This window comes from Primulina tabacum, chromosome 17 (assembly GCF_025594145.1).
Source record: "Primulina tabacum isolate GXHZ01 chromosome 17, ASM2559414v2, whole genome shotgun sequence".
Lineage (NCBI taxonomy): Eukaryota > Viridiplantae > Streptophyta > Magnoliopsida > Lamiales > Gesneriaceae > Primulina > Primulina tabacum.
Window position 1 is genome coordinate 32,786,044 of NC_134566.1, and position 26,692 is coordinate 32,812,735.

The 26,692-nt window shown below is 35.2% G+C and overlaps 6 protein-coding genes, 1 long non-coding RNA gene and 1 other non-coding gene across 12 annotated transcripts; 4 read left to right on the forward strand and 4 right to left on the reverse strand.

The window, feature by feature from the left end:
* Positions 1–148: 148 nt before the first annotated feature.
* On the reverse strand, positions 149–344 carry LOC142532084 (U2 spliceosomal RNA). Its single transcript, XR_012816478.1, has one exon. It is a non-coding gene; the product is annotated as a U2 spliceosomal RNA (small nuclear RNA).
* A 2,709-nt stretch (positions 345–3,053) lies between these two features.
* LOC142530797 (uncharacterized) lies at positions 3,054–4,646 on the forward strand. Its single transcript, XM_075636634.1, has 2 exons — positions 3,054–4,339; positions 4,616–4,646. The coding sequence occupies exon 1, from the start codon at positions 3,061–3,063 to the stop codon at positions 3,583–3,585; it is 525 nt and encodes a 174-aa protein (XP_075492749.1). The 5' UTR covers positions 3,054–3,060; the 3' UTR covers positions 3,586–4,339; positions 4,616–4,646.
* LOC142530796 (ankyrin repeat domain-containing protein 2B-like) lies at positions 4,137–8,567 on the forward strand. Its single transcript, XM_075636633.1, has 9 exons — positions 4,137–4,339; positions 4,616–4,646; positions 5,302–5,444; positions 5,963–6,175; positions 6,269–6,417; positions 7,072–7,240; positions 7,476–7,568; positions 7,936–8,075; positions 8,164–8,567. Exons 1-9 carry the CDS (start codon positions 4,331–4,333, stop codon positions 8,261–8,263), a joined length of 1,047 nt encoding a protein of 348 aa, XP_075492748.1. The 5' UTR covers positions 4,137–4,330; the 3' UTR covers positions 8,264–8,567.
* Positions 8,568–9,592: 1,025 nt separating this feature from the next.
* On the forward strand, positions 9,593–14,861 carry LOC142530918 (uncharacterized protein At1g10890-like). 2 transcript variants are annotated; one of them, XM_075636842.1, is made up of 5 exons: positions 9,593–9,841; positions 9,978–10,167; positions 11,307–11,522; positions 13,749–13,968; positions 14,381–14,861. In XM_075636842.1, the coding sequence occupies exons 2-5, from the start codon at positions 10,022–10,024 to the stop codon at positions 14,645–14,647; spliced, it is 849 nt and encodes a 282-aa protein (XP_075492957.1). In that variant the 5' UTR covers positions 9,593–9,841; positions 9,978–10,021; the 3' UTR covers positions 14,648–14,861. The 2 variants fall into 2 exon arrangements, with proteins under 2 accessions (XP_075492957.1, XP_075492958.1); XM_075636843.1 differs by lacking the exon at positions 9,593–9,841 and having other exon boundaries at positions 9,978–11,194.
* Positions 11,804–13,750, reverse strand: LOC142530919 (uncharacterized). The gene is made up of 2 exons (XR_012816181.1): positions 13,082–13,750; positions 11,804–13,010 (listed from the first exon to the last, which is right to left on the reverse strand). It is a non-coding gene; the product is annotated as an uncharacterized LOC142530919 (long non-coding RNA).
* A 1,010-nt stretch (positions 14,862–15,871) lies between the features above and the next one.
* LOC142531140 (3-ketoacyl-CoA synthase 7) lies at positions 15,872–17,600 on the reverse strand. Its single transcript, XM_075637200.1, has one exon. It carries the CDS (start codon positions 17,379–17,381, stop codon positions 16,038–16,040), a length of 1,344 nt encoding a protein of 447 aa, XP_075493315.1. The 5' UTR covers positions 17,382–17,600; the 3' UTR covers positions 15,872–16,037.
* A 405-nt stretch (positions 17,601–18,005) lies between these two features.
* LOC142531790 (expansin-A13-like) lies at positions 18,006–20,590 on the forward strand. The gene is made up of 5 exons (XM_075638048.1): positions 18,006–18,157; positions 18,258–18,413; positions 18,504–18,600; positions 18,960–19,037; positions 19,631–20,590. Exon 5 carries the CDS (start codon positions 19,706–19,708, stop codon positions 20,504–20,506), a length of 801 nt encoding a protein of 266 aa, XP_075494163.1. The 5' UTR covers positions 18,006–18,157; positions 18,258–18,413; positions 18,504–18,600; positions 18,960–19,037; positions 19,631–19,705; the 3' UTR covers positions 20,507–20,590.
* Positions 20,591–21,530: 940 nt separating this feature from the next.
* Positions 21,531–26,094, reverse strand: LOC142531630 (serine hydroxymethyltransferase 6-like). Of its 4 annotated transcripts, none has more exons than XR_012816352.1 (5): positions 24,674–25,953; positions 23,309–23,714; positions 22,397–22,498; positions 21,925–22,288; positions 21,531–21,813 (listed from the first exon to the last, which is right to left on the reverse strand). XR_012816352.1 is itself a non-coding variant. In XM_075637842.1 (5 exons), the coding sequence occupies exons 2-5, from the start codon at positions 25,802–25,804 to the stop codon at positions 22,065–22,067; spliced, it is 1,863 nt and encodes a 620-aa protein (XP_075493957.1). In that variant the 5' UTR covers positions 25,805–25,847; positions 25,990–26,094; the 3' UTR covers positions 21,531–22,064. The 4 variants fall into 4 exon arrangements, 3 of the variants coding, with proteins under 3 accessions (XP_075493957.1, XP_075493956.1, XP_075493959.1); XM_075637842.1 differs by adding an exon at positions 25,990–26,094 and having other exon boundaries at positions 21,531–22,288; positions 24,674–25,847; XM_075637841.1 differs by having other exon boundaries at positions 21,531–22,288.
* Between the last annotated feature and the right edge of the window lie 598 nt (positions 26,095–26,692).

Below are 26,692 nucleotides of genomic sequence, written 5' to 3' on the forward strand. Positions count from 1 at the left end.
ATATTCTCTAATATTATAAAGTATGATTTATATTTTCTTTATTTTGTTTATATTAATTGTATATATATATATATATATATATTTGGGGAGAAGTGGATTGAGCCCATCTCTCTATCCCATAAACGTCTAAAATACTTGACACTATTTGGTGGGGTGCGCCAGGCCCATGCAGTAGTGCAACGCAAGGACGACGCTCGAAGGCCCAGCCAGCAAGCTGACTTGATGGGACTTCCCCCTAAAAAAATAAATTTAATATCGTGTGGGCCATTGGCCCACGTATCAGATATTAAACTGATAAGAACAGATACTACACTTGATCTTAGCCAAAAGGCCGAGAAAGGTATGGGTGATCCCTTCCTGCGTCGCCCATTTTATACTACCATGTCCATTTATAACATAGATCAGCCAGCAATGTGGGACGAGATATATTATACTACCATACAAAATCAGAGACTTCAATTAATGAATATTTCATTTTTAAAAAGTAAAATTTTATATTTTAAAATTGAAAATTTTAATTAACAGTGTTTCAAATGTGTAGAAGTTTTGTTATTATTATACGTACACTCACATTAATGACTCATAATTAGGCCCGTTGACAAATTATGAACCCCCATAATAATAATAATAATAATAATATGATAAATATTTTGAAAAAAATAGTAATACCAAAAAGATATTCTTATGAAATTGTTGTTAAGATCGATGCTTCAGGACTTGGGTGGAATTTTCAGATTTTTCGGTCTAAAATTCTTGTTTGTTGAAAACCCTGCATTTTCTTACAGATTTTGCTTATGTTGTTGATGAGCACTTTGAGAATGTAACTTCGAAAATAAATCATCTCCGTTAATATATGAAAATTTAAGAAAAAAAATAGTCTTTGTTTATATTTTTATATTGAAAACGAATTTATCAAAAGTTCCAAGATTAATAAATTTATCTAAAAATTTCATATTAGACAAAAAATATAATATTTTATGATATGTAAAAAAAAACTCACGAATAATAAATTTTATAAAAGCTCGACAAAAATATACCTGAGTCGTAATATTTCTCAGGCCTCACGGGAACGGGCCCTTTTCCTTTGAAGTGACCAATAAAAAATTGGACAATATAAAAAGTTATATTTGCATTTATTTTTTAATTTAAAAAAAAACATTATATTGGCATTTCGGCTTCAACGGTCACACAACATTTATTTACGCACACGGCATTTAATGGTTTACTCGACCTTATCTATGTGGCAGTGCCCGCAAGGGTTGATCCAACGACTCGGATTTTTCCGACTCAATTTTTTTTTTTTTACATGGAGGTGGGCTCGGATCACTCATGTGGAGTGATCCGGGCCGTTCATTGCCCGTGCAGGCACTAACAGGATGAAACAATCCGCATTTAATCGTCCGACTCACCTATGAGTTGGGACAAAAATGTAAGGTATCGAGTAGTTTAATTCTACGACTGATTGTCAGGGATAATTTGTCCATGGGTTACCTTTTTTTTTAATCTAAACTCTAAATTTTGCATTTGAAATAAAAAGTGAAAATTGCATGTTTTATCATATATATTTGTCTTTTTACAATTTGATACTATATGATATTGAATTGTATTTTGCGCCAATATATTTATCTTTGTGTATTTTTGTATTTAGATGTCAAATTTTCATATTATGTTATTTTTTTAAAAAAATAATCATTTATCTAATTTGGCCGTGTTGTAACTCTGATATGATGCAGATATAATGAAAAATAACCAGAATTATTTAAATAATGGGAAAAAAATCATCGACTTAAATTTAACAGCTCGTATAACAAAAAAAAAAATTTATAAGACTAAAAACACACTTTATCTAATAAAAAGATTGTTATGTATGATATTTCGTCCCGATGTATTATTACATGTATTAAGATATCAAGCACGCACACGTGGATTGACGTGAGAAAGTTAGGGAGAATCTTGACTCGACGTCAGTGAACATAAATTCTTTAATTAATTTTTTTTTCTATCTCCCGAACTTATAATTGATTTTTTTTTTTTTGTAAATTTATGAACGATTTTCTAAATGGATTAATATGATCATTTATTCTAAATTGAAGCTCACTTTAGGAAATAGGAAATTCCAAAAGGTTTGGATAAACGAAAATCATTTGTTGATCTGACTATCTCTTTATATTGCCCAGTTTTTATAATTAATTCAATTAAAAAATGTCAAAGTGAAAATAAAAACAATAACATCTAATTTTAACGTGGTTTTGTCGAATCGATCTACGTCAACGGGGTCACGCCTAACTATAAAACAAATACACTAAACTTCAATAATGTTATAATCATACAATGAATTAAACAACTAAAAGCACGTTCTTTCTTTCTTATAACGTCTTTACGATGAGCAAGTTTAGTGGACTTCATTCGATGAGCATGAATCGTCTTTAATATATGCTAACTCACTCGATCTCCCTTGCGGTTTTCTCCCAATAACGTACGTCACCTTTTTTTCTCTCGATGAATGAACCAATATGATTTGAATACGTGTGTACTAAAACCCTCAAAATTAGAATGAATATAGTGATACCGACATAATCTTATCTCGTAACTTGTCGCGACAAAAAAATAAACAACATACATTTTTCTTTACATAATTCGCATACAACAAACTCTTATAAGTTTTATTGACAAAATAATATAAAAAGTAAAACCAACCAAAGATAACATGGATCAATAAAAAGGTTGCCAACATGGTTGACGAAAGGGGGACAATGTGCTCCACCCAGCCACTAGTCTAGATTCCCTACAAGGACGAAAAGCCCACTCATCTCTCGTTCAATTTCATTGTCTAGAATACCTTTTATTTTTATAACAATTAGTCATCTTTATCTATATTTTTAGATTTTTATATAATTATATGACATCTGAAAAAATTATTATAAAAATATTTGTGAGTTTTGTATTTTAATATAATTTTCAAAAATTCATATAAACATTATTTAACATAAAAAAAATTGTGACGTGTAGTCACGGGAGACGCTAATATGTTAATAAAATTTAGGTATAACGTCTCTTCATATGATTGATTCTTCGCTCACAATTCTTCCGCAACCAAATCAAACCAACCCAAGACAAAAAATGGAGGCCTTCTTCTCCGAATTCGCGTTTCTCTCCAATCAAGCTCTGCGAGACAAGAACTTCGATCCCTCCACCGTCGAAGATCTGATGAAGCTCTTCGAGCTCGAGGCTTACAAAGCCTGGGCCAGCCAAGAACTCGACCAGGAGAAGGAGCTAGCGCAGTCCGAATCATGCATCAAGGAGTCCGAAGAATATCTGGATTCCGCCATGGACGAAGCCATGGCCGAGTTCCACCGGTTCGAGGAGGAGATGGACAGCCTCTGCAAATCAGAGTACAGCAGTCTGATCAACTTTGCCGAGTGTGCGAGGAAATTGGGGAAGAATATGGAGAAGGCCGCCGATTTCGCTGCTACCAAGTATATCGAAGCTGCTGTTGGTTCCGCTGCCGCTTCGATGAAATCTGCAGCGAAGGCGTTGTCGAATAACAAGATTCATCCTGCTTTCGCTGCTACCAAGTATAACTAATTATTGGTGTACTATAATATCGTTCTTGACGAATAATTCTTGCTTGGATTTGCAATTTACATGAAATTATTACATGGGACTTCTACATTTTGTATGGGAAGTTGAAATTAAAGTGTGGAATTCAGCTTTATGGTACTTTAAATTCATAACTACTGCTCATCTTGCACAAATTAGGACAGATCCAACTCCACTAGATCACATGAAAAAAATTTAAATTTTATGTGTGTATTTTAAATGTAAATTCTATATATAAATATATATATAGATTTATAGTTTTATATATGTGTCTATATATATAGTTTGAAATTTCCATCCGTTTTAATAAAAGTATGTATCTTATGCACAAATATTTATGTTCGTGGGATACGTGGATCTATTTTATAAATTAATATATATTAATATAATATATTTTTTATATAAAAAATAATAAGTTTACACTCAAATAAAAAAATATGTTTTTTATAATATAACTAAAAAATTAATTGTAAATTATTAGTGAGCCGGGCTGTTGTGTGAAGCCCAATAGTAAGTCTCAGCTTCAGTCCAAAAATGGCAACATAGAGACAGCGGCAAACAGCAAAAAGCAATCAGCAAGAGATATATACGTGCCATTCATTTCGCCAGAAGATGAGGATATAGTTGGCCCACTCGCTTCGTGAATCGTAATTCCCTCGTTCTTATTTGCCTCTGCAGAAATCTGCCTGTTTCGATTGCAGGCCAGCTTTCTGGAACACCCTTTTTTATCATGTCTGAGGTACCGTTGCAGAATCGATTTCTCGGTTTTAATCGTTATCGTTATCTTTTTTGTTATATTTAATCGGTTAGATCTTTCAGGGTTCTATTGTGTTGTGTTCGATTGTTTTCTTTGTGGAAATTTGAGGTCCTTTTTTACTTATAATAGAGTCCTGTGACGTTATTTGATAGTTATTTCATTTTGTTGGGTTCTAGTGTATGTTTTTCTGAGGTCCTCAGGTGCTTTATTGATGATATTTATTTTCTTTTATGTTTTCTGTTGGTGGGTTTTTTCCAGGCTGTAAAAACTACTCCGGTTTCTAAAGAGGGTAAGTGTATGTTTCGTTTTGCTGTTGCTTGCATCTGTGAAGTTGGTGAATATGTGAATTTGGATGTGTTTATCCGTGAAAATTGGAAATGTACATCAACTAATGAGCTGATTTTCTCGACTCTTTATCATTGATGTCGAATAACTATATTTTGTCTCAAAATTGGATATAATTAACATGTTTTTGGATGATTTTGGAACTGCTTCAATGAACTGTTTTCATTGTGTGGAGGTCTGATGATGGCAGCGAAAATTGGATGGCATTACTCGGTAGTAGTTTCCATTAAGCATATTGTCAAGTATTAGGAGCAGTTACTTTCTCCGAATGCTTTAAAATCTATTTTGCAATCATTGAAATATTGTTTGTTAGGAAAACATAGTTGATTCGAGTGTATATTACCCATGGTGGTTGTTGCTTTCTGGGGAAAATATTGCAGTGAATGGATTGAGGATGATGCCACTTTGCCTGGGAAAACTTCTTTTCCTTTGTTCAATTGTCATTTTTCCTTCTTTTACTGAAGTTGAAGCCTTTTGTTATGTATTTTAAGTTAAATCCAATTTTAGGATGTTTTATATCGGGGAAGAAATTTGTGGGCTTTTGTTTAATGGTTAACTAATTAGTTTTGACTATTTTAAATGCTTTTTTCGCCCTTTAGGAGAAAAGTCCGATGCAGCTGAGAGTAAAGCTCCTGCTGCCTCAGCATCTGCAGACTCTCCACCTGGGCAGAGAACTACCCCTGCTTCATTTGGTGGAATGCCAAATCCCTTTGATTTTTCAGTCATGACTGGACTTATGAATGTAAACTCTCTCTCTTTCGTCTGTCTAGACTAGAAGGTTTTTGAGTCTTTAAATTCGTAACATCTGCTCAACCTGATGCTAATACAATTTTGGTGAGGACAAACATGGTTTGTTTTTTCCTTGCTCAATATTTTCGAGTTAGTGTTACATATCCAATATCGTTTCTGATATTTTCCCACTTTTATTGTTTGTCAATAGGATTTCCCATTTTCTTTGTCAGCTCAATAGGGTTTTCCTTATGTTGCAATATATTATAGGTGTGTGTGTGGTCCATGCATACGTACATATGTGTATAATCTAAATATCATAAAATCTGTTCAAGATGTGAGGTGTGAAGTTAGACAGATCGTGGTACTTAGTTTTGGGTCTGATACATTTGGAATTTTTATTCCTAAAACATCAGTTTTACTGGACTGTGACATCTGTGAGCATATAGATCAACATCACCGTTCCTGAAAGACAGTTGGAAGATCTTTAGATTTTCCCTTATCTAATTTCTTTATCTCTGTTATGTGTAGGACCCAAGCATCAAGGTGTTAGCAGAAAAGATAGCTAAAGATCCTTCATTTAGCCAAATGAAGGAACAGTTGCTGAAAACCTTTCATGGTGCTATGGTTGATAATGATATCCCCAACTTTGACACACAACAATATTACGCTACAATGCAAAAAGTTATGCAAAACCCTCAATTTATGACCATGGCTGAGAAACTTGGTACTGCAATGATGCAGGTATTTTTTGGTTTGATAGTTTTTGTTTTGTTGTAGGGTATAAGTTTAAACACAGTTGCATGAGCATGTGTGATGTTCTCACTTTTTCTACAGGATCCAGCCATGTCTGGCATGCTTGAGGGCTTGACAAATCCAGCTAATAAAGTCCAACTCGAAGAACGGATGTCACAAATTAAGGAAGATCCATCATTAAAGCCTATATTGGAAGAGATTGAGACTGGTGGTCCTGCTGCTATGATGAAGTAATCACTTTTCCCATTTATCTTCATTCGTGGGATTATATCTAATGATATTGTGGTATAACATGATGCTTTTCCATGAAGTGGCTCAAATTATGGAGATATGTTACTGAATACATACTGAAGAGCATCATGTTATACTAAAATTACAAAGAAATGTCACCGAACACGTTGAATTTATTGATCCAAATAATCATGATGTGAGTTGTCCAAGTGGAACTTTTAATAATCAAGCTAAATAATTAATGGTTTGCATAAGTTTGTAATTAGTAGTTTCATTTTCTAGTTGGCGATTATGCATCTGGTTAAGAGATGATGCATAATTTCTAATTCTACTTGGTATTTTCTGTTTGTGCATCGCACTCACACAGACACACACACCATCTATGTATATATATGTGTGTATACTAGAATCGCAAAAGTGACATGACCCAGATGTGAAAATTTGATTTTGTTGGCCTAAAAAAAAGGGGCTACTAATGAGGGAACGTGTTTAAGTCATATTAAATGTTTTCCTTATTATAGCTTAATCCTCTAAATTATATGGATTTCAACATTAAACTAGCTATTTGTTCCAAATTCAAATCATATTAGATTTCATCGATAAATCACTCAATACTTGTGATTTGGTTGTAAGATGCTATGTGATATGATCAGGTACTGGAATGATAAAGAGGTACTCCAAAAGTTGGGTGAAGCAATGGGATTTGCAGCTGTCGGAGAAGCTGCCACATCTGCTGGTGTTGATGCTGGTGAAGACGAAACCGATGAAGTTAATGAAGAAGAATCTGTTGTTCACCATACTGCTAGTGTTGGTGACGTTGAGGTACCATTTCGTAGTCATATGTATTGTACTTTAAAATGATTATAAAACTGGACGCCTGAAAGTATTTGTCTCGCTTATCATAAGGTTTTTGCAAAGATTTGCGCCTGACGATTTTCCAATTGATACGCTGAAATATCCGAGTTCATTTGTTCTAGTCATTAGTAAACATTAGCTGTCAAACGGCTTCAAAAATTTCTAACACCCATTCATTTAAAATTGTTTTTTTGTAAACTAGGGTTTGAAAAAGGCATTAGCTGATGGTGCTGATAAGGACGAAGAGGACTCCGAGGGAAGGACTGCATTACATTTTGCATGTGGATATGGCGAGGTATATAATGTCTAGTAAAATGAGCTTTATTTGAAGTATATTGACTTGCTCTGCAAGCTTTGAAGTTAGAATAAAACAAGAGAGAATTTGCTGCTGGTCTCCTCTTTCTTGATCACTGAACTTTTTTTTATCCTTAAACCATCACTCTTTCTGTATACCATATTTCTTTTGTGCTACTGTTGTAATCATTGATTTTTGCTTCTTTTATGTTGTTTCCGTCCTTTTTTCCCCACGTGACTTTCTTATATGTGTTTTCTTTTTGCCTTTGTAGTGCTGCCATGTAGTTTTGTATCGTTTCATGCTGAGATGCTCACCATTCATTACTTCTCTCCATAAGGCTGAAAGCTGATCAATCTTCCATTTTCAGGCCAAGTGCGCTCAAGCTCTTCTGGATGCTGGGGCAAAGGTAGATGCTTTGGATAAGAACAAGAACACCCCTCTCCATTATGCCGCAGGCTATGGCAGGCAAGACTGTGTTGAGCTTCTGTTGAAAAACGGCGCTGCTGTGTAAGCCCTCTTTCATTACATATGCATTTTTGCCTTGCAATCCAGACATTCAAGTAAACCGGCTTCTTTTTCCCTTTCATTGATGCAGCACTCTTCAGAACTTGGACGGGAAGACACCTATAGACGTTGCTAAACTAAATACCCAAGACGAGGTACTAAAGCTGCTTGAAAAAGACGCATTTTTATGAATAAAAATGCGTCCAAGAGCTCCGATGCACATGCAATATTATTGACCATGTTATAGTGTCAGATGTGTGGTGTGTTAGACCTCGTATTTTCGTCAGCACAAGAGTGTTGGCAATCGACGTGCTATTTTACTACTCGTCTTATCTTTTTTTTTTCCAGCAGCTGTTGTATGATCGAAACGTATTTGGATTCGTTTATTTATTTACATGTACCACCTTGAGTGTAGAATTGGCTGATACTTGCCCGAGCTATTCACTCAGCGGAGTTGATCATTTTTGCTCTGTTTGTGTATGATGATTGATGAATAAGTGTTTCATTTTATCAAGTTCTATTAAATAAACATTGAAAGAGTATAAAAATATATAAATACAAAAAAAAATTATAAAAAAATTGGATCTTAAAAATGTTGAAATATCATTATGACTAATGATCTTTTGCACGTATTATATGCATACGTGATAATTTTTGTTATTTTTAATTTAAAATTTCTTATAATAATTTTTATATTATAAATGATATTATAATTTAAACATTCAAAGGTTTGGATCAATATTAAACAAAGTGTTTCAGTAGTTTTCAAATTTTTATAAAACAGATAGATAATCATAAATTTATTAAATAGATTCTTATAATATTATTTATTAAATGAAAATAGAGTATTTTTATAATTTTAAAGAGATATAGTTGTTATTTTAAAAGATAGTGTTCTTGCGGCTGAAATTCTATTTAATGCTATGAACGATGGAGATTCGTTAAAATTCTATTTATATGTCCGTGTCTCTTATCATCTGTAATCTCGGTAGTGTCTTTGTAGCTGAAATTCTGGCTATTAGTTGTGGTATAGATCGTGTTTCTTCTGTTTGTATTTATTCTGACTCCAAAGAGGCGGTCTGTGTAATTCTCAATCCATATCTGGACACTAGCCCTTTTTGGCTCTTGAAGTTCATTCTATGTTCCTAGTGAATCATTTTGTGTCGATCAAGTATATGCATCGTTCGGCCAATACTGTGGCATACTTTCTTGCTCATAGAGCATTCAATAGCTCTTCCAATTTACTTTGGTGAAATGAAAATATTCTATTTTGGCTTTCTTGTATTGGAACTCGGGATTTGCCGACTTAATATTATGAGTGTTTAACTTTCAAAAAAAATTTATATCTCAAAACTTAATAATATAATATAGATTTTTTTATCACGATGGTATTCGGGTAAATTTGGACTAACGTAATAAATATATAATCATATTAATCAGATAAATTATATCAAAAAATTTAGTTCGAAAAAATGATGATAAGAAAATGGAAACCTGAAAAATGATGATATTGTGCGACACTAATTCAATAATAAGGATCGAATTCTATTCAGAAAATCTACTGTTAAATACTGCTTTCGCAGCCCCATTCATATTTACTCGTGTCCTGTGTCAACCTTTTACCGAATCCCTCATCCTCTCCAGGAAATTTTTTTTCCCAAATGATTGATTTCTTCCTCTGAAATTTCCCAATTATTAGGTTTTGTTCTTCGTTGGCTTTATAAGACGGAGTTTTAATTGAACGCAGATATTATACTATTTTGTGACAGGTTGTTAATCTAATTCTGTAATTGACTTGACTGTTTTAAATCGAGAAAACCGCTAATGCATATAAAAGCTTGGCTTATTTTTGAAATTTGTGGGTCCTTTCAAATTTTATCTATCAATCTGTGTTTGATATTGCAGGCGACTAATTGATTTTGTTCGCGTCACTTAGTGGTAGCTTTCGGATGGGTAGAGACAGGGACATATCTAGGTCGCCGTTGCATCGGAGGAGATACTCTCCGTCACCATCACCATCACCATCACCATCACCGGTTAGGTTCGTCCATCGCAGCCGCAGAGACAGAACCCGATCTCCTTATTCTCGGAGCAGGTGATACCCTTTTACTCATACTTGCTCCTTGTTATTTCAATTTCTCTTCAACACGTTTATCCTTATTTATCGATGAAGAAACACCGTATACTTTCTGATGAATAATTAATTTTGTTTTGGGGTACCCTAAGTTGATTTGTTGTCTTCACGAACAAATTTGGTAGCTCAAAAGTTTTACAAATATTTTAGGGAAAACAACATAAACGTTTTTTGAAACAGTGGTGTTATCTGTGAAGAAATCTTGAATGTTTATTTAAGATGGAAATGATAACGAGTTTTTGCCCTTGGAAAAGAGAGTAACCTATTTGCTTATAATATATATTTAGTTGAAGTTAAATATAAATGTTCAGTTAGCGCATGGATATGATTGATTCAGCCGTCTTTCTTTGAATATCCAGAGGCCTCTTGCCGTTCTAGCATGGAGCACGTGTTTTTTTTTGAACCCTTTATTTTAATAGCATGATTTTCTCTGTTTTGTAAATTTTTCTAACCACCCGATAGATGTTTCTGGGTGATAATGACTTGAACTGTCATAAATTTTATGTGATAAACATCATATTGTTTTTTTAGATGAGTTACAGGCTGCCTATGGAAATTCTAACTTTGGTGTTCCTTGTGCAATTTGCTGCCTATGAGACTTTTCGCCTTCCATCAGCACCTTGATATGCTACATGCTTGTGGTTGTTGAGTTGATGACTATCGCCCTTGTTCGAGTCTTGTTTAATCTTTTGTCAGTTCGATAAAAGCTTCTAAACTGTATATTGTCATAGTTAATGCTATGAATGATGGAGATTCTCTCAAAAGTTTTTATCATTTTTTTATTTTTGACATAAAATATCTAAACATAGTACGAAGGAGATAGTCGACATTGTTGTTGGTTTTAGAAAAGAAACAACGTGTTCCCTCTATTTGGGAAATCCACAGGTGATGGGTGCTGACGTGGTGTTCTTTCGTTGCTCGATTGTGATATTAGCAGTTTCTAATGATAAAAGATGGTGCACACAGTTTATTCTTTGCAATGTTTGAGGTAACTGCATATACTTTCCGTATCAGGCGCTGGGTTTTGAAAGAGCATAATCAGAAACAAGCAGGGACCATTCCTTTTATTTCAAGGTCACCTGTTTTATTGTATTTTACAGAAAACGAAGTCGTTCATCATCTTACGAACGTCGCAGAAGTCGCTCCCGCTCTCAAAAATGCCATAAAAGTCGCTCTTCTACACCAAAGCGTGATGAAAGGCAAAGGAAAAAGAGTACCTCTGTATCTTCCTTAAATGTTTCTCCCCGTGTAATCTCTGGTTCAAAACAGACGAAAGATGCTAGTGAAAAGTTAAGAGAAGAAGAGGAAAAGAAGAGGTATAATCATCAGAGACCTTTTCTCTTGTTCTTCTTCTTATAACTTATTGCACTTTTTGGCCGATGCTAATTTTTTACTGTTTTGTATGTTTGCATGGGAGTCTGGAATTTTTTATGGCTGCACAGGCACGTGATTGACACAAAGAATTATGAATTTTTATGTTTAGTTGAAATGGAAGAAATAACAATCTGTAGGGTGTGGATTTTGCTTAAACCATTTAATTAACTTTATGTGTGTCAATGTTGTTTTTGGATCAGATGGAGAAATTAGGCTCTCCTCCTTTAACATAAGGAGAATAGTGAAGGTTCAACTATCTTTTTAATCCAAGTATGTCGAGTAGGAAGTTCATTTGCATATGTAATCGTGGGCTCTCTTTAAGCCTCTGGTGATGTAGTCTCTTCCACCTTGTAGGTGAACCTTTTTTTTCTCCTCTCTTTTTGAGTGTTGTAGAAGCAACACAATTTCAGGTAATATTTTGCTTCTTGCTAGGTTGAAGTTGTTAATTGCACCACTTGAATGAACACATCTTCAACCATTTCCTTGTCCTTTTAATATAAATAATCATTTTCATCCAATGTTTCTCACTTTCTCCCAAAGGTAGGTTTCACAAATGAAATATTTTGTTTATTATGGATAACAATTGAGTTTAATTGTGTTGTAATATTTGCCATCGATTTTGGAAGACACTCAAATTGCTTAACCTGTAAACATCTAAGTCAGTGGCACAAACGAGTTACTTTACCTATAGACATCTAAGTCAATGGCTGTGGGCTATATTTCTTATCTTGATAATCGCTATGAGTTTTGAAACTGTCTTGTAATAATTGAGAGGTATGTCCTCTTTATCGTACATGTAAGTCTAATGATGGTTATATCATGGGAGGGAGTCAGTTTTAATGATCTATACACTCTTATGTAATTTGTTTTTGGTTTTTCGGAATCTTCACTTTCTCTTCTCGTTTTTTTGTTGAAGTATTTCCTTGAATCTTTTTCTTGATCCTATCTATTTTAAGCCTTCACCATTTCAGAATGGTTCTTATTATATAATGGGATTGTCACCTCTATCCTAAATTGTTTTGTAAACATAGCTTGCAATAATATGAGTTATTTTAGCTGATATTTCTATCTCTTCTTCTTGTTCTTTCAAGTACATGCAACTTATATCAAGATTCACAAAACATGCATGATATTCTTTTGTTTTTCTCCTGTCTATTTTCAGTCTCTCATTCAGAAACTGTGCTGCAATTAATGCAACATTGTGCCAATGTGATTAATTAGTTTGTTGAAGCCACGAATCTTAAGATTTTAGTGCCTGTACCCATTTTCAGTGGGTTATATCTGATAAAACAAGTAAAATTCGAAATGAAATAGAAAGAATTAGAAAAGAGTCTTAGAATGAATATAAATAATATTAGTCCTAACAAGAAGTTATAATTCTAAAAGATTAGGAAAATGGAAAATATTAAAAAAAATGGCTCGATTAATCTCTAAATCATCCCCCTTCAGATTGCTTAGGCTTTGAATCCAATCTACCTTTGGTTTTCAAGTTATATTGGACTTGAATTGACCTGGCTGTTATTTTTATGTATGACACATGTATCTCATAAAAGTTGGTGTTTAAGATAATCATTGACGAAGATGTAACCCTGAAGCATATGTAGTGTGACAATTTGAGTGGGATTTCAAGACCTAGCTTAACTATTTTTTCTTTTTTTTAATGTTAAATGCAAGATCTGCTGGCAATACTTGAATTATTTGTTGAAAAGAGCTGTATCCGAATAACATCAGCTTTTTCTTTCTACAATAATGGATGGGCTAGTGTACTTCGGTAACTAGCATTAAGACCTATATATTTATTTGACATTCTTCTCGACAGGATAAATCGGAGGATGTTTCTGGTAATGTTTATTTTGATTTCTCATTAATCTACTGTTCACCAGACATGAAACTGAAATATTTTGGAACGGGAATCAGTTAGAGGTATGCTTAGAAAGCATAAGCATGAATGTCTAATGCCTTTTTCGACATGGAGGTTAGTTTGTCGTTCATTTTAGTTATGAATTACAGAAAATCAAAAGGCCGATAGCTGCTAAGAAATCTGGTTCATATTCTACACCTATGTAAAAGTGATCTCTATCTTTGAACACTTATGATATCCTTAGAACTGACTCATCCGATGTTGGATCATTTGCAATTTGTCATTTGACAATTTCACCTCTTTCCAGGCGTCAACAGGAGGCAGAATTAAAATTGATAGAGGAAGAAACTGCAAAGAGGGTAGCGGAGGCAATTCAGAAGAAAGTTGAAGAGAGATTGAATTCTGTGGATCTCAGCCTTGAAATAGAGAAGCTCCTAAAGGAAGGTAGGAAGAAACTTGTTTCTGAGGTCGCAGCTCAACTTGAAAAAGAAAAGGAATCTGCTCTTGCAGAAACTCGTAAAAAAGAGGTCAGCTTATATTATTCATTTCACTGAAAATTCACGTTTCTATGCTGCCACCCTTTTGGGGGGATGGAAAGCTCCTCCCCGGATTGCCTGATAAACGAGCCAGCTGTGAACTTTGTTATTTATCTTCTCTTTTTAGGTAGATATATAGCGGATGTACCTTAGCCATACCTTATTGTACCCCAACTTTTCGTAATCTGGTGGTTTGCTGCACTTTTTTAAAAAGATGTAAAATATTGCTGTGATTTACTCAATTCGCATAGTGTTTGATCCTTGATCGGTAGTATTTAGAAATTGAATTTGACTTGGTTGATGCGTCCAGATGTATTTTTTTGGTCTTTTATATTTGTATGTAACCATTCTTTGACTTTGTTTACTAAGAAAGAGTGTAATTGTAATGCACGAGCATGTACAGGAACTAGCTAGAAGAGAAAAAGAAGAGCTGGAACGATTGCTGGAAGATAATAGGAGGAGGGTGGAAGAATCTCAAAGAAGAGAAGCATTAGAACAGCAAACAAGAGAAGAGGAGCGCTATAAAGAATTAGTGGAGCGCCAGCGGCAGAAGGAAGAGGCTCTGCGCAGGAAAAAACAGCAAGAAGAGGAGGAACGGGCGAATCAAATGAAATTGTTGGGCAAGAACAAATCTCGACCTAAGTTGTCATTTGCCCTAGGATTGAAATGATGAATTTTCTACTATGAATTTTCACTGTCTAATGGTGAAAAGCAGACATTGAAATCAGTCCTTGCCACCTCAGTATTTCCCTTTCTATGTGAAGCATTCTGCGCTTGTTTGTGAAGTAATATGGGGGGAAAGTCTGTAGAATATCGACTTCAACATCCCTCTATATTGATGATTTATTTTAAGTTTTTTTTCTCCTTTTGGGTGCGATTAAAAATTGTGTTGGTTTCAAGACTGATGCTAAGAGGGTTAAATTAATTTTTCGCTACTTTCAACTGTAAAAGCTTTTGAAAGAGGTTAAATGGTATTTAGGACAATTGAAAATTGATGTCTTGATAAGTTATTTACGATATTGTAATACATATGGATCATCTTATAATCGTTCTATTAATCCTTGTTATTCATTCCAAGAACTAAATTTTTAGTCTTACATTCAATTCCTATTAACTATGAACTCTTACATTCTTGTTATACCTCAATATTCCCCATAATTGGCCTCGTAAAATTTTGAAAAACAACCTTGTTTCATTCTAGTATTTGAAAAATAATATTCAAGTACACATGCCAGAATTAATTTATTTTTTTTAAAAAGCCCAAATTTATTTTATTAAGTACACTCTCTTACCTCGTCTATCAGAAATAATTTGATATTCAAGGGAGAATTTATAAATAATTCTTTGGACAAATAATTGAATTGAATTTGGGAAAGGAAATAAAACATTATTTTTTCATCAGGGAAAAAAGAACCAATCCTTTGATGACATACAATTAATTGCCCACTTTACTCTATAGAAAAGTTAACAAAGTTGAGGGCTAAAATATGATAAAAGGCGGTAAACAAATAGAGCCTAATGGTGAATTTTTCGAGTCGGTTCGATAAATGATTCGTATTTGAATTTATCGAACTTTTTTCAAGTCGTTTTGTTTTATATTTGCGAGCTGCTTGCATATATTTATATTTTATTAATATATAATATTAATTATATATTAAATATTATAAATTTCAAGTTTTTGGACGTTTTGAGCTTTCGAACCTTATTATCTGAACAATAGTTCGAATAACTCACAAATAAGTTCGAAAATTTCAAGTCGAACTCAAACTTCCTTTTGAGCTGAATTTGAGCCAAAAAATTTAAAACAAATCCGAGCTTGGAATTGAGCTCGAATTCGAATATACTTAATTTGAGCCGAATTCGAATTTTCAATTTTATTAAAATTCTGCTCGATTCGGTTCGTTTACACCGTGATATTTTAGTTAAATGATAAAAGGATAAAATGCAACCTTCCATCATTCCTAACATTTTTTGCAAGAATTAAAGACCAACTTTTGTTCAAAAATATGTCACCAAGAATTACTAATCACAACAAACCCTAATCCTCAAAATCATGCAAATCAATAATCAGCCACATCTGGGATGGAAACTGGGTACAAATCTATTTCATCGGACCACACATTCCTCGTCTTGGGATCCAACTCACAGACACATTCCCAAATCGCGCTGTTACACTTAAAACCACTCCCAAATGCAATCTGCCAAACCCAATCACCCTTTTTAATCCTACCCTTGGCCTCCAAATAACTCAGCTCATACCACACAGAGGAAGATGAAGTGTTCCCGAATCTGTAAAGTGTCATTCTTGACGCCTCTCCGTCTTCGTTGCTCAGCCTCAACTTATCCTGTACCGCATCGATCACCGCCTTCCCACCGGCATGTATACAGAAATGACTGATATTTTTCTTGAAATCCGGAACACATATTTCTGTCTTCTGCCCGAAAAGTTTTGATCTGACTATGGAAAGTCCGGTGAGAATCAGCTCGTTAAGGGGTAAAATATGGGGGGCTAGTTCTGTTATGTTGTTCTTCATTGCTTTTCCTGCTATACGAAGCAGGCTTCTTGATAACGAAACTCCCACTAACCCGGATTCATCGGCTTCTTGATAAACGGATTTGTACGATTCGTTATCTGACCCCATGTGGGTTCTGAAAAGATGACGAATAGTGTATTTCGATCGTTTTCTGTCTTGGGTTTTGTTGGATAACAGGACTGCTACGCCCCCCATTCGGAACAGAACGTTTGCTAAAAGAAAGGATTTTAACTTTCCTTCGTAACCATTTGAGGTTATGACTTCCATGCTAAGAACCAAAGCAAGTGAGTTTCTGTTAACTTTGAGCAAATCTTTGGCCAAGCTAATGGCTACTAATCCGGCGCTGCACCCCATTCCGCTGAGGCTAATGCTTTTTATGTTGCTTCGGAATCCGAATTTGTTTATGACCATAGATGTGATGGAAGGCGTGGGGCAGAAGATGCTGCAGTTGGATACAAGAATGTCTATGTTTTTGGGGTTCACTTGGTGTTTTTCGAGGATGTCTTTAACGACAGTAAAGAGGACAGTTTTGATTTCGGCTTTGGATGGATTTAGAGATTTATCATGTGGGAGTTGATGAAGTGAAAGAGGTAAACAAGACTGAGGACCAATGGAAGATCTTTCATACACTTTTGTTTGAAAATCTATGGTTTCTCTTATGAAAACATCGCTCATCTCAACATGTTCTACGAAATGAGCTCCTGGAACCCTTAAATTTGCAGGTGGGAGATAGCATGAAAAGTCTATAAGGTAAATGCCAAGGGATTTTGAAGAAAAGAAGTATACAAGGAAGAGTAATACACTGAATGCTAAGATTTGAGAGGCAGAAAAGGGGATAAAGGAAAGGGAAGTTTCAGATGAAATCACCATTTTTTGATGCTTAATTCAAGATTTTTGGAGGGTTATTAATTTCATCTAGAATAAATATGGTTTTTCTTGTAATTTGATGCAAATTTGTAGGGAAATGCAAGTTTTGTTTTGGTCATGAATGGTGCATGCATGCCTTTTGGACCTCATCAAGGCGTGCGTCTTTGGTTTCTGGTTTGTTATTTTCGCGTCAAGTAAGCAACAACATTGATAACGTGACCTTTCAATATAACATCGTCCATGCTGACATTTTTTAGTTGTATTTTTCTATCATTAAATAATAATATACCAACACTTTCTTTTCCAATTTTTTTTTTTTTTTATCGAAAATGTTGACACCAAATCAACGGCTCATCAGTGCGAAAAAAAGACTGAAATTACAAAAAATTAGGTCAGAACTTTTATATCTTGGATAACCAAAATGGGAAAATCGAAGATAAAGACAAAAAATTTATTTTAAATGGGCCGTTTGAATTGGGCGCTTGAGGCCCAATATACGAGGACAAGAGATTGTTTTGTACGAGGGCGCTTGAGGCCCAATATAAGTAATGTCTTCGGGTTTTTATATTTTTCGCCATATTCAATTCATAATGGGCAGATGGACAAATGCAAGCTCTTATTTTGATGTGAAATTTTTAGTCTGTGCTATCGTGACCTTCAACAGGTGAACTCTGGTAAGACAGTTGAGAAAGACGTGAAGGTTCTCAAAAGTAAGCTTAGCGATGATGGGGTGTTAAACAAGTCGCTTGAGGCCAAACTTGTTGAATTGCAAGCAAAAGGTAGCAATATTTTCACTAATTAGAAATTTTTTTGAAGCTCTACTTTGAATTGTTGTGTTCTGTACTTCGTGTGGTTTCCATGTAAAAAAAAAATTTCCAGTGGGCCAGTCGAAAGAAAATAAAAGGCAACTTGAGAAGGAGAGCTCTTAACCATGAGGAGGTTATAAAAGAATTAAATAATGTGAAGTTGGAAGTAGAATCAAACAGACGTGCTTTGGAATCAAGGCAAAGATAAGTAGAGTTCATGGTTGCCGAGGTATCAGTAATGTTTTATTTTCTAGTTCAGGTAGTATACTGATGAAGTGATTCTGAGTCTTAACGCTTAATTGCCCTGGAGTTTTTTCAGGCGGATGCTATAGTTTCGAAGATGGGTTCTGTTAAGGAGGATGATGGGACTAAAATTGCAAGAATTAAGCCATAAGTATGATGAAATTTTAACCGAGGTACTCGATACTCATTTGTTTAAACTGATGCAACTGTAATTTATATATTTCTGCTGCATTTGTTTCTGGGAAAAGATTACACGAAATGATACGCCACGTCGTTTCATAAACAAGTGTGTTGTTGCAACCACGTTTCAAATCCATCTGCTGTCAATGCAGCACATAACTAAACACTTCTTGATATTGACCGGGCTACTCTACCCTACATCACCTGACACAACATTGTTCCATAGCTTGATTAATAAAAGTGCTGGACACATTTGTATTGGACTGCCTAAGGATTCTTAATTAAAATCTTATTTCCACTTCTATTTTTCCACATATAACTTCTTAATACACTATCGTAATTGTCTGTGCAGTTCTATCGTTACTCGGAATTGATAAGCGACTTGCTGCCTGCCCCTGAACGAATAGATTCTGCAGTAGTTTCTTCAATGGTATCTTGTACTTTTACTGAAGCTTATTATTAGTTCAACTTCTTGTTGTGTTTCTGCTGGCCAATATCGTAAGAATTTGTGTCACAAGCCAATATTATTAGATTTGTTTATCATTGTCATGCTAGTTATGTGTTTAGAGCTCTTGAATTGAGGACATTTGTCGGGCATTATTACATCCTCAGTATCTCTGATGAGCTAATGATATCTGAAATTGCTGAACGACATATCTTTTAAGCTTTTTACAAAAGGTTGGTACAATTAGTCGTGTGTTTCAAATAAAATAAATGAATTTCAAATTCATCTTTTAACATATAATCATTTCAAATCCCTTTCAATTATTTTCTTGAATCAAATGCGAATGGTTTATAATTTTATTTGCTTGTTTATTTATTGTTCTTTGAATGGTACAGAAGTGGTGGAGACGATAAAGGTACGTGGGAAAAAGTAAGACATGAGTTGGATTAGTCCATGTAAGTACGAATTTTAATGAAGGAGACCAGCAATCATTTAATCCTCAATCATTCACGATTTAGTGGGATATTTAATGCGAAGTATTTAAGACTCATTGATTTACTCTCTCTCTCTCTCTACAGCACTGAGCAAGCTTGCAGCTTTTCTTCGAGTGCTGCAACTTTCCTAACCACCGTATTCCGCCGCAACGGTTCAAAATGTCAGTTCGCCGCTGCCGCCTCCTCCTTCTCCTCACACTCCCTTTATTACTACTACTGCACACTAAGCTAGTAGATTCCCACTACTTCCCCTCCACCCCCTCATCCGCTCAACTGTCCGAGTGGAAGTCCGCTCGCGCAACCTACTACGCTTCCGAAGATCCCCAGGACACCGTCGGAGGAGCATGTGGATTTGGAGATTTGGACAAAAACGGCTACGGCAAAGCCACCGCTGCCCTCAGCACTGTCCTCTTCGAAAAGGGTCAGATCTGCGGCGCTTGCTTCGAGCTCCGCTGCGTGGAGGACCTCCGTTGGTGCATACCCGGCACATCCATAATCGTCACGGCCACCAATTTCTGCGCTCCCAACTACGGCTTCGACGCCGACGGCGGCGGCAAATGCAACCCCCCGAATGCCCATTTCGTCCTCCCCATCGAGGCCTTCGAGAAGATCGCAATATGGAAGGCTTCGAACATGCCCGTTCAGTACCGCAGAATCGGATGCAGGAAGGAAGGAGGGATGAGATTCACGATAGGCGGCGCCGGGATATTCTTGTCGGTGCTGATAAGCAATGTCGCCGGCGGAGGCGACGTGGCAGCGGTGAAAATAAAGGGCTCGAGAACTGGGTGGCTTACGATGGGGAGAAATTGGGGGCAGAATTGGCATATAAATGCGGATTTGAAGAATCAGCCTCTTTCTTTCGAGATTACGAGCGGCAATGGAATCACAATCACATCTTACATTGTAGCTCCCAAGAATTGGGATTTTGGGCAATCTTTTGAAGGCAAGCAGTTCGATTAATTGCTTTTGGGTTGTACTATGTTTTCCTAATATGTCAGCTTCTACCCAAGACAAACAATGACTTAATTAATACTCGATACCACATCACTTATTTGGTTTTTTTTTTTTTTTTTTCAATTTTATTTTTTAAAATTAGACAAAAAGATAAGATTACTTAGCTTAGAATCTTTTTTTAAATTTATTTATCGACATTTTTAAACTAGTTGAATTTTTTAAAATTAGGCAAAATCAAGTCGCTGACCAAATCTATGGTACTTTCTTTTAAAATAAGATAAAAACTTGTGTGATACGATTTCACGGGTCGTATTTTGTGAGACGAATATCTTATTTGAGTCATTCATGAAAAAATATTATTTTTTATGCTAAAAGTATTATTTTTTATTGTGAATATCGGTAGGGTTGACCCGTCTCACAGATAAAAATTCGTCTCACAAAAGACATATTCTTAAAATAAAGTATGGTAACAACATTAATTTTTTCATATGATGTGTCCTCTCTCAATATCCCACTATCCTTATGTTAATTTTTTTCCTTCTCTGTGGATCATTTTAAAGAGAACAAGGTTGATCCGGTGGAAAGTAGCAACTTTTCAAAATAAAAGAATATTGACAATATTCGATCTATTTATATCAAGAGCGTTGCTCTTATATTTTTAATATGAAATGTTCATATATTCTGATGGACTTTTTATATTTTAATTGAATTCAGTGGTGACATAGAATGAATCGAGAAAATGGTATTTCATATTATCATTGAAATCACTAAATCCTTCGATTTTATTCATCGAGATAACTTTTCCTTAGCAACCGTATTTGAAGTCGCCTGTTTGACATGCTTTAACTGCTACCATACAACAAAGATAATCTGTTTCTTTTTCAAATTTTTTTTTGGGCTTCGACAGCAAAAGTTAACAGAAATTGCAAACTTTGCTGGATTAAGTTTTTTTTTCCTCAGAAGCACTTAATATACAAAATTCGTAAAGATAAATATAATCTCGTAGTTAGCATCAAAAAACAAAAGCATATTGAGTCACAATTCGAAATTTTTTCCTTTGAAGAAATGGTTTATGTTGACATATGAAGTATTTATAAAAAATGAAAATGATAACCCTCCAATTTCGTTTTCTTGCTTTTCTTTCAAACATGCAGTACTAGTTCCTTTCAATAATAAGGTATTGCACCACATCGTTAACTCTTTCAACGATTTGTTTTCTTTATATCTCGTAAAGAACATCGAAAGATTAAAGTACAAAATACGACTTGGCAAACCACACCATGTTGGACGATGATTCCGATACTGATATACACCTGCGCAAACATGAAAATGAACCGAGTGTGAGCCCAACATATTTAAAACACCCTTCGTAACAAATCTGCAAGAAAGAATAGCCAAGATTAGGATTGGCATAATTAGACTACCCCAACTTTCTAGCTCACGTGAACAATAAAATCGCCTCTTGCCACGGACAAGTTTGAAGCACAATCGATACACCTCAGAGGCCCTGATAAACTACTTGGTAAGACAAGAATCAATCTTCACTGTGTGTAATGTGATCAGATTATTCATCAAAGCCTGGCATTGCAAACTGGGAGGCAAAATTTTCGACTCTTGCTCGAAGCTCGATTAACTCTTTGTTGTTCCCAAGACCCTTCAGAAAATGTTTCGGTAGTTTCCCGTGTTCCCTATACACTGAACTAGCAATCTGTGCAGCAGTTATGAGATATTCAGCCATTGTCTCAAAATCAGCCTCGAGACAGCCTCTTGATGTCATTGCAGGAGTACCTGTGGGAAGAAACATGAAAACTTCCGTTACAGCAACAAATAATGACGGCGCATAACGCATTACAGAAATGTGCTTGAGTTGTTCATTTCAAAAAGATAATAACTTACCGATTCTTACACCTCCGGGGGTAATGTTGCCATTGTCATCAAAAATGGTTACTTTATTGAGTGTAATGTGACACGACTCGCACACATTCTCAAAAATTTTCCCTGAACGGCACAAAATTTAGAGAAGATAAATACATGGCCTACGGAGAAAACATCAGCAGAAGAAGGTACCCATAGACAAAAGCAAGCTACCACCAATTCAGCACACATATAACAACACATAGCAAGTGCTTGGATAATTCTGCATTGTGTTAGCAAATAAACATTATCATTCAGGTAAAAAAATCATAGTTCAAAAGTTCCATATTTTCTATCAGTCGAGCACAGAAGAAAGACCAAGACTAAAGAAAAGATAAAAAGTCGCCTAACCCTGAGAATGCTGACCAAAGTATATTCATGACACACAAAAAACATTTATTATTCTATATCAACTAGCCAAACAATTATATTACATTAATGGAAATTTACTTCTAAATTTAAATTTAATCAAAGAAAGCTCCTTTCCAGTAACAGAAAAAAACTAGCCCAGTTTGAGTACAAAAATAGGTAAGGATATGGAACTGAGGCACTCTACAGCTGATCGTATCATCCACAATATCCAAATATCAAACTAACAGAAACAAAGAAAATATAGTTGACTATCTTATTCTTTGCAGGATAAAAAAAAAAATCGATCTCTTTCCTCAATGAAAAGTTGGAGCACTTTAAAGAAGTCTTCTAGATAAAAACTGTTAATATGCACTTGGAAGAACCAACACAATTTTTACAGCTCGTGCCAGAACTTGATTTCAACACATATAACGAGGTATATTGAACATGATAAAACAATGAAACCAAAAATCCAGTAGCTAAGGAAAATGCTTTTAAAAAAAAATGGAAAATTGGTGGAACGTGTTCTGGGGAAAAACATGCCTGTCAATCCAAAATTTCTCAGATCCCAAAGCAACAAATGATTATCTGTGCCTCCAGTGACAAGCCTACAGTTTCTCTTCGATAAAGCTGCGGCCAAAGCCTGAGCATTTTTCTTGACTTGTAGCATATACATCTTGTATTCAGGCGTAGCCACTTGTTTCAATGCTATTGCAAGTGCAGCAATGTGATTATTGTGTGGTCCACCTTGCAGTGCTGGGAAAACAGCAAAGTTTATCTTTTCTTCAAAATCATATCTATCACTACCATCACCATGATTTAAAAGCATCCCTCTCTTCCTTTGCTTTGGCCCCTTCCTATAAAAAATAATCCCTCCCCTAGGGCCACGGAGACTTTTATGGGTAGTTGAGGTGACAATATCACAATATTCAAAAGGACTTGCACATTCCTGCATGTAGAAACTCATGTAATTAGATAAATACAAGAAGCCTATTTATACAAAATGCGTAAAACTCTTAACCAAAACAGGAGTTACAGCACTCAAAACAGGAAGGATAGCATAGTCCGTAGTAACCATGTTATATAAATTCACACAATACTGATTTCTGAATCGGCAAAAAAAACAAATAGTATATGGTGCCACATGGTTTGGTTCTGTTCTGTTCTGTGAGCGCAATATCCGATTTTAATGTTAGAAATCAAAATAAAAATCACCAAGAAACTTGTGTTCTGCGGATTTATTAAATCCAGCTAAACACAACAATTTGTTCCTCCAAGTTAGAATGTGAACCAACCAATTTCATCCGATAGTGCAGCTAACTGCAACAAAACACTGCTTCAATAGGCAGTACATCATGGTTTGTATTTGACGCCTTACTAGTTCAAGGACATTCAAGGTCAGGCTACTTATTCATAACCACAAATTGCATACCCACTAACATTAGCAAGAAACAAATTCTTTAAGCTGGAATCCAGCAAGAAGCGAATGAACAATTCAACAAAAATAAAGCATCAAAATCGGTAGGTTATGATACAAGAGCAGGAAACGCCACCATGATCAACCTTTGGTAATAACCATAAAAAATAATACAAATCAAAGGAACAGCTTAGAAAATAAATGATAAAAAGTGCAATTCACTAAGGATGGAATACAGAGCATAAGCTTGTTGTAAATGAAATTTTTGGTAGTACGCTAGGTTCCATTTCTAAAATTACAATCCTAGCAGGCATTCATTCTCTCTCACCCCAGACCTTGCAAAACTACAAGACACCGACTGTGGGAAGAGTAATCAATTCAAGACATATGCTTTTTTAAATCAAATGGGAATACATAGTAAAACAATGCAGACCAATAAAAAAGTCTATAAAAAATTGACGTCAGCCCATAAAAATCATAAAACAATTCACCTTAGAAGCAATAAGACCGCTAATCTGAGCCATAAAAATCATAAAACAATTCACCTTAGAAGCAATAAGACCGCTAATCTGAGCCATATCACACAACAAAACTGCACCACATTTATCTGCAATTTGTTTAAACCTTGCATAATCCCACTCCCGAGGATATGAACTCCCACCACAAATCAATATCTTTGGGCGAAAATCAAGTGCCTTCTCCTCGAGCTTTTCGTAATCTATATACCCTGTTTGGGGATTAACCTTGTATGGCAAGCTCTCAAAAAATATAGACGCCCCTGAGACCTTTCTCCCATTTGGTAAATAATATCCATGGCTTGTGTTACCTCCGGATGGAGTGTCCAACCCCATTATCCTATCACCAGGTGACAAAAGACCCGTAAAAACTGCAAAATTTGCTGATGTACACGAATAAGGCTGCACATTCACACCCCAATTTTCAGAATCAAGCCCAAAAGCATACAAAGCACGCTCGCGACAAAGTGTTTCAATCTCATCGATGCACTGATTTCCACCATAGTATCGAGCCCCTGGCATCCCCTCTGAATATTTATTAGTTAAATGGCTTCCCAATGCCTCCATTACTGCTTTACACACAAAATTATCCGAAGCAATCAATTCGATCCCTCTATACTGCCTTTGCTTCTCCTTTTCCATGATTCCAAAAACATCAGGGTCTGCATCTTGCAATCTCTGATTTCCCCACGCTTTGACCATCTTCCTACGCGATTCCATATCTGGAGAAGAAACTATAAATACCTTTGTGAAGGAAGATGGAACCGAAGAACCGGAATCGCAGTCGCGTCTTCGCTTCAAACACATAGAATGGCCCAAAATCCGAAACTCCTCTGCATCCTTTTCTCCTTCATCAGTCCGTCTATCTTTACTTTCATTGGAATTAATATCCAAATCATGATGATGGTTCGCCGTCTCCTGGTCCATCAGTTGGAGTGGAACCGAGGGCACGGGATGTAAAGGGTCGGTAACTCTCGGTTCGATCTGGAACAAAATCGAATCGTCGGCGATTTTCGAACCCCGATCACTTTCAACCACCTTCGACCCATTTGATGAAAACCCTAGAGAAAGCCCCTTGGTCGTGGTTGGCAGCAAGGTTGAATCCATAAAAAAACGGAGCTGTAAAATCAATCAAAGCTCCAAAACGAACCTAAAACAACCAACAGCGTCAGCAGCAGCGACTATAACAAGAACAGCAGCGGAAGCAAAATCGATATATTCCCCTCCAAATCTAAACAAGACTAAACAAGAAATTAAATGAATTTTGAAGAGACACGGGAGAGAGGATGAACCTGGACAAGACGAGTAAATTCCGGTAGCATAGAATTTCAGAGCTCTGATCCCATCACGCTTTTTCCTACCGATAACAAGATCATATCAAGCAAGCAAAAAGCGTGTGAGGTTTTCGAATGGATTTTCCAAGTATCATTGCAAATTTTATTCGCAAATTTAAATTAAAAAATCTAATAATACAGATTAAAAAAAAGATAAAACATTATGTTTCTTTAGTTTTTTTGTCTGATCTATTTCTTTGATTTCTGATATAACATTTTCGACTTGGTTTAATATATTGCTCATGTTAAATTTTACTCGAAAATAATAATATTTTTCATGTCAAAATTTTTATGGTTATACTACTATCATAATTTGATATGATTTTTCTAGAAAACCTACTTTTGGATTTAAAAACATTTTGCTTTAAAATATGTTTTTTAAATTGACTTTTAAAAATGTTTTTTAATAATTTTGTTTTTGGATAAGAGGAAAAACATTTTTTTTAATATGAGTTATTTAAAAAAACATTTAAAAGCTATAAATTTGGACTTTGGAAAAAACACTTACTTTAGATTGATCAGATGCTTTTAAAAACACTACAATATCTATCCAAACATATATAAAACTATAAAAACACTTTAAAGAAAAAACTTTTAAGAAAAAGCTACTAAATCCAAATTGACTAAACTAGGAAAACACTAGGGATGACTATGTTTTTTT

Excerpts from the sequence above, each read along its gene's own strand:
- LOC142530796 (XM_075636633.1), top strand. Across the intron at positions 5,445-5,962 it reads TCATGACTGGACTTATGAAT|GACCCAAGCATCAAGGTGTT; the intron begins GTAAACTCTCTC and ends TGTTATGTGTAG. Across the intron at positions 6,418-7,071 it reads GGTCCTGCTGCTATGATGAA|GTACTGGAATGATAAAGAGG; the intron begins GTAATCACTTTT and ends TGATATGATCAG.
- LOC142531630 (XM_075637842.1), bottom strand. The coding sequence starts at position 25,804 with ATGGATTCAACCTTGCTGCCAACCACGACCAAGGGGCTTTCTCTAGGG. Across the intron at positions 23,715-24,673 it reads GCGGTCTTATTGCTTCTAAG|GAATGTGCAAGTCCTTTTGA; the intron begins GTGAATTGTTTT and ends TTCTACATGCAG. Across the intron at positions 22,289-22,396 it reads CCCCGGAGGTGTAAGAATCG|GTACTCCTGCAATGACATCA; the intron begins GTAAGTTATTAT and ends TTCTTCCCACAG.
- LOC142530918 (XM_075636842.1), top strand. The coding sequence starts at position 10,022 with ATGGGTAGAGACAGGGACATATCTAGGTCGCCGTTGCATCGGAGGAGA. Across the intron at positions 11,523-13,748 it reads GAAGAAGAGGAAAAGAAGAG|GCGTCAACAGGAGGCAGAAT; the intron begins GTATAATCATCA and ends ACCTCTTTCCAG. Across the intron at positions 13,969-14,380 it reads CAGAAACTCGTAAAAAAGAG|GAACTAGCTAGAAGAGAAAA; the intron begins GTCAGCTTATAT and ends GAGCATGTACAG.
- LOC142531140 (XM_075637200.1), bottom strand. The coding sequence starts at position 17,381 with ATGGTGATTTCATCTGAAACTTCCCTTTCCTTTATCCCCTTTTCTGCC.
- LOC142530797 (XM_075636634.1), top strand. The coding sequence starts at position 3,061 with ATGATTGATTCTTCGCTCACAATTCTTCCGCAACCAAATCAAACCAAC.
- LOC142531790 (XM_075638048.1), top strand. The coding sequence starts at position 19,706 with ATGTCAGTTCGCCGCTGCCGCCTCCTCCTTCTCCTCACACTCCCTTTA.